The 2,489-nt window shown below is 42.3% G+C and overlaps 1 protein-coding gene across 1 annotated transcript; it reads left to right on the plus strand.

Moving 5' to 3' along the window:
* The first annotated feature begins 230 nt into the window (after window positions 1-230).
* Window positions 231-2,009, plus strand: LOC110733680. Its single transcript, XM_021913769.1, has 3 exons — window positions 231-1,295; window positions 1,338-1,532; window positions 1,653-2,009. The coding sequence occupies exons 1-3, from the start codon at window positions 231-233 to the stop codon at window positions 2,007-2,009; spliced, it is 1,617 nt and encodes a 538-aa protein (XP_021769461.1).
* Window positions 2,010-2,489: the final 480 nt, after the last annotated feature.

A 2,489-nucleotide genomic window follows, 5' to 3' on the forward strand; every position in this document is an offset into this window, starting at 1 on the left:
TGGCAGCCAATGATAACTATCATCCTAGAGGCCGACACACTGTGAAAAAGGGAGGTAAACTTGATGTTGATGCTTTAACTATGCTAACTAGTTCTGTGCAGGCACTAACAAGCAGGTTTGATAAGTTCCAAGCAGGAACTTCTAACACCCCACAGGAGTTGTGTCAGTTATGTCATGTGCAGGGTCATGTTACTCCAGATTGCCCATAGATTTCGCAGAATGCGGAAGAAATGTCAATCGAGCAAGCCAATGCTTTCTACTCCTCTAACCCAAAGAGGCCTTATGACCCTTATTCCAACACCTACAATGAAGGATGGAAACAGCATCCCAACTTTTCCTACAAAAACCCCCAAGCACAACAAAACCCTCCACCACCACCTCAACCCAATACCTACAACCAACCACCACCAGGCTTCCAACAGAAACCACCCAATGCCCAACAACCTATGCAACCACAACCTCATAAATCAAGCCTAAAGGTGACTTTAGAGAGCTTCATAACCGCAACAAACAGTGCCATCCAACATCAAAATAGCTCTATCCAACAATTGCAGGCCCAAAGTAAACTTATGGAGAATCAGATAAGCAAATTGGCCAACCAATTTAACCAAGCTTTAAAGACTCTAGGAACCTTCCTAGGCCAGACAGAACAACCTCAAAGAGCCAAAATGAATTTTGTAGCCCTGAGGAGTGGAAGGCAGTTGGACGATCCTCCTACCATGGAGCCATCAAGGGAGGTCAATGAAGAAGCAGAGGCAAGTGAGAAGGAATTAGAAGATGCTAGAGTTGAGGAGGCATCAAGGGAACCACCACCAAAGCCACTTGCTCCATATGTGCCCAAGATTCCTTTTCCTCAAAGGTTAGCACAAGCTAAACTTGAGAAAAAGTTCAATAAGTTCCTCGATATTCTTAAAAAGCTTCATATTAATATTCCATTCCTAGATGCCATATCTGAGATGCCTTCTTATGCAAAATTTTTAAAAGATATGCTATCTAACAAAAGGAAATTAGAAGAGAATACTACAGTTGCTTTGAATGCAGAGTGTAGTGTTATTTTGCAGAACACTCTCCCTAAGAAATCAGGAGATCCAGGTAGCTATTCAATACCAGTGAAGCTTGGAGATATTAAGATCAATAGGGCACTATGCGATCTAGGTGCAAGTGTGAGCCTTATGTCGCTGTCCATATGCAAGAAGCTACAGATGGGTGAGCTTAAACCTACACGAATATCTCTACAACTTGCAAACAGGTCCGTGAAGTTTCCTTTGGGTGTACTTGAGGATGTACCCTTCAGAGTAGGTAAATTTTTCATTCCATTTGATTTTGTTGTGATGGAGATGGAAGAAGATGTGAATGTTCCGATCATACTTGGTAGACCTTTCCTAGCTACTGCAGGTGCAATCATAGACATGAAGAAAGGTAAGATCACTTTTGAAGTAGGTGATGAAAAGATGGAATACTCACTTTTGAATGTCATGGGTGCTCCCTCTACGGAAAACACTATTTATCAGATAAGCCAACTTTCGCAACAGGTGAACCGCCTATCGACTCTTCAAGAACAAGCGAAGGTTCAGAAAGAACAATGCAATCCTATCTTCCTGAGAAGAGATGAACTATTTCCGAAGCAAATTGTTGAGAAGGTGTGTATCTAGGAGCCTAGAAAGGACGTAAGGAGCAAGGATGTTCAAGGCTCCAAATATGTAGCTTCACCGGCCAATGATGAACCGATGCCCTTCTCGCAACGGTTGTCAAAAGCCGTGCTTGATGGGCATAACTCTACGTTCGATGGTGGTACCTGTTTGAGAATCGATGCTACTAACCCCCCGATTGATAGGTATGTGTTTGACAGGAATTTCGTGAAAGGGAAGGATAAAGTTCCACCCGATGGCATGTTTGGCTATGTGAAGGTGAATTCGGTTAGAAGGCAAGTGAATAAGCCGATGAAGGAGTCGCTTGGAGGAATTCATGAACATCGCGGTCCTCCTTCTCCGTGTAATGATCCCGGTTGAGCCAACAAGGGAGGTCGAGCTAACGACCTTTAAAACAAGCGCTAAATGGGAGGCAACCCATTCTCGAGTTCTTACTCTTATTTCGTTAATTTTTCTACTTTAATTTCATTATTTATCTTTTTTTTTTTATTCTTATGTCTAGTTTTTGCTTTGTTCGTGGTGTTAAATTAGGTGAAAAGTAAGCAAAAGGAAGAAGAAACAAGGAGGAAAAGCACTAAGAAGAAGGAAAAAGGAGAAAAAAATCAAAATCTACAGAGGCATGTCTGTGCCTCTGAGGCAGAATGTTTGGGGGGTTGAACTTCTAGAGAGGCACGTCCGTGCCCCCCCATTAGGCACGTCCGTGCCTCAGATTTTCCGTATCCCAATTTTTTTTAATTACATCTATTTTAAAAAAAATAAAAAAATAAAATTTGCAGATGGGGCAGAGAGCCAAGGAGTGCAATTTCGTGCCTCGCCCAATAATAAGGCACAGACATCCCA

The sequence above is a fragment of the Chenopodium quinoa genome, unplaced genomic scaffold, assembly GCF_001683475.1.
Source record: "Chenopodium quinoa cultivar QQ74 unplaced genomic scaffold, ASM168347v1, whole genome shotgun sequence".
Classification (NCBI taxonomy): domain Eukaryota; kingdom Viridiplantae; phylum Streptophyta; class Magnoliopsida; order Caryophyllales; family Amaranthaceae; genus Chenopodium; species Chenopodium quinoa.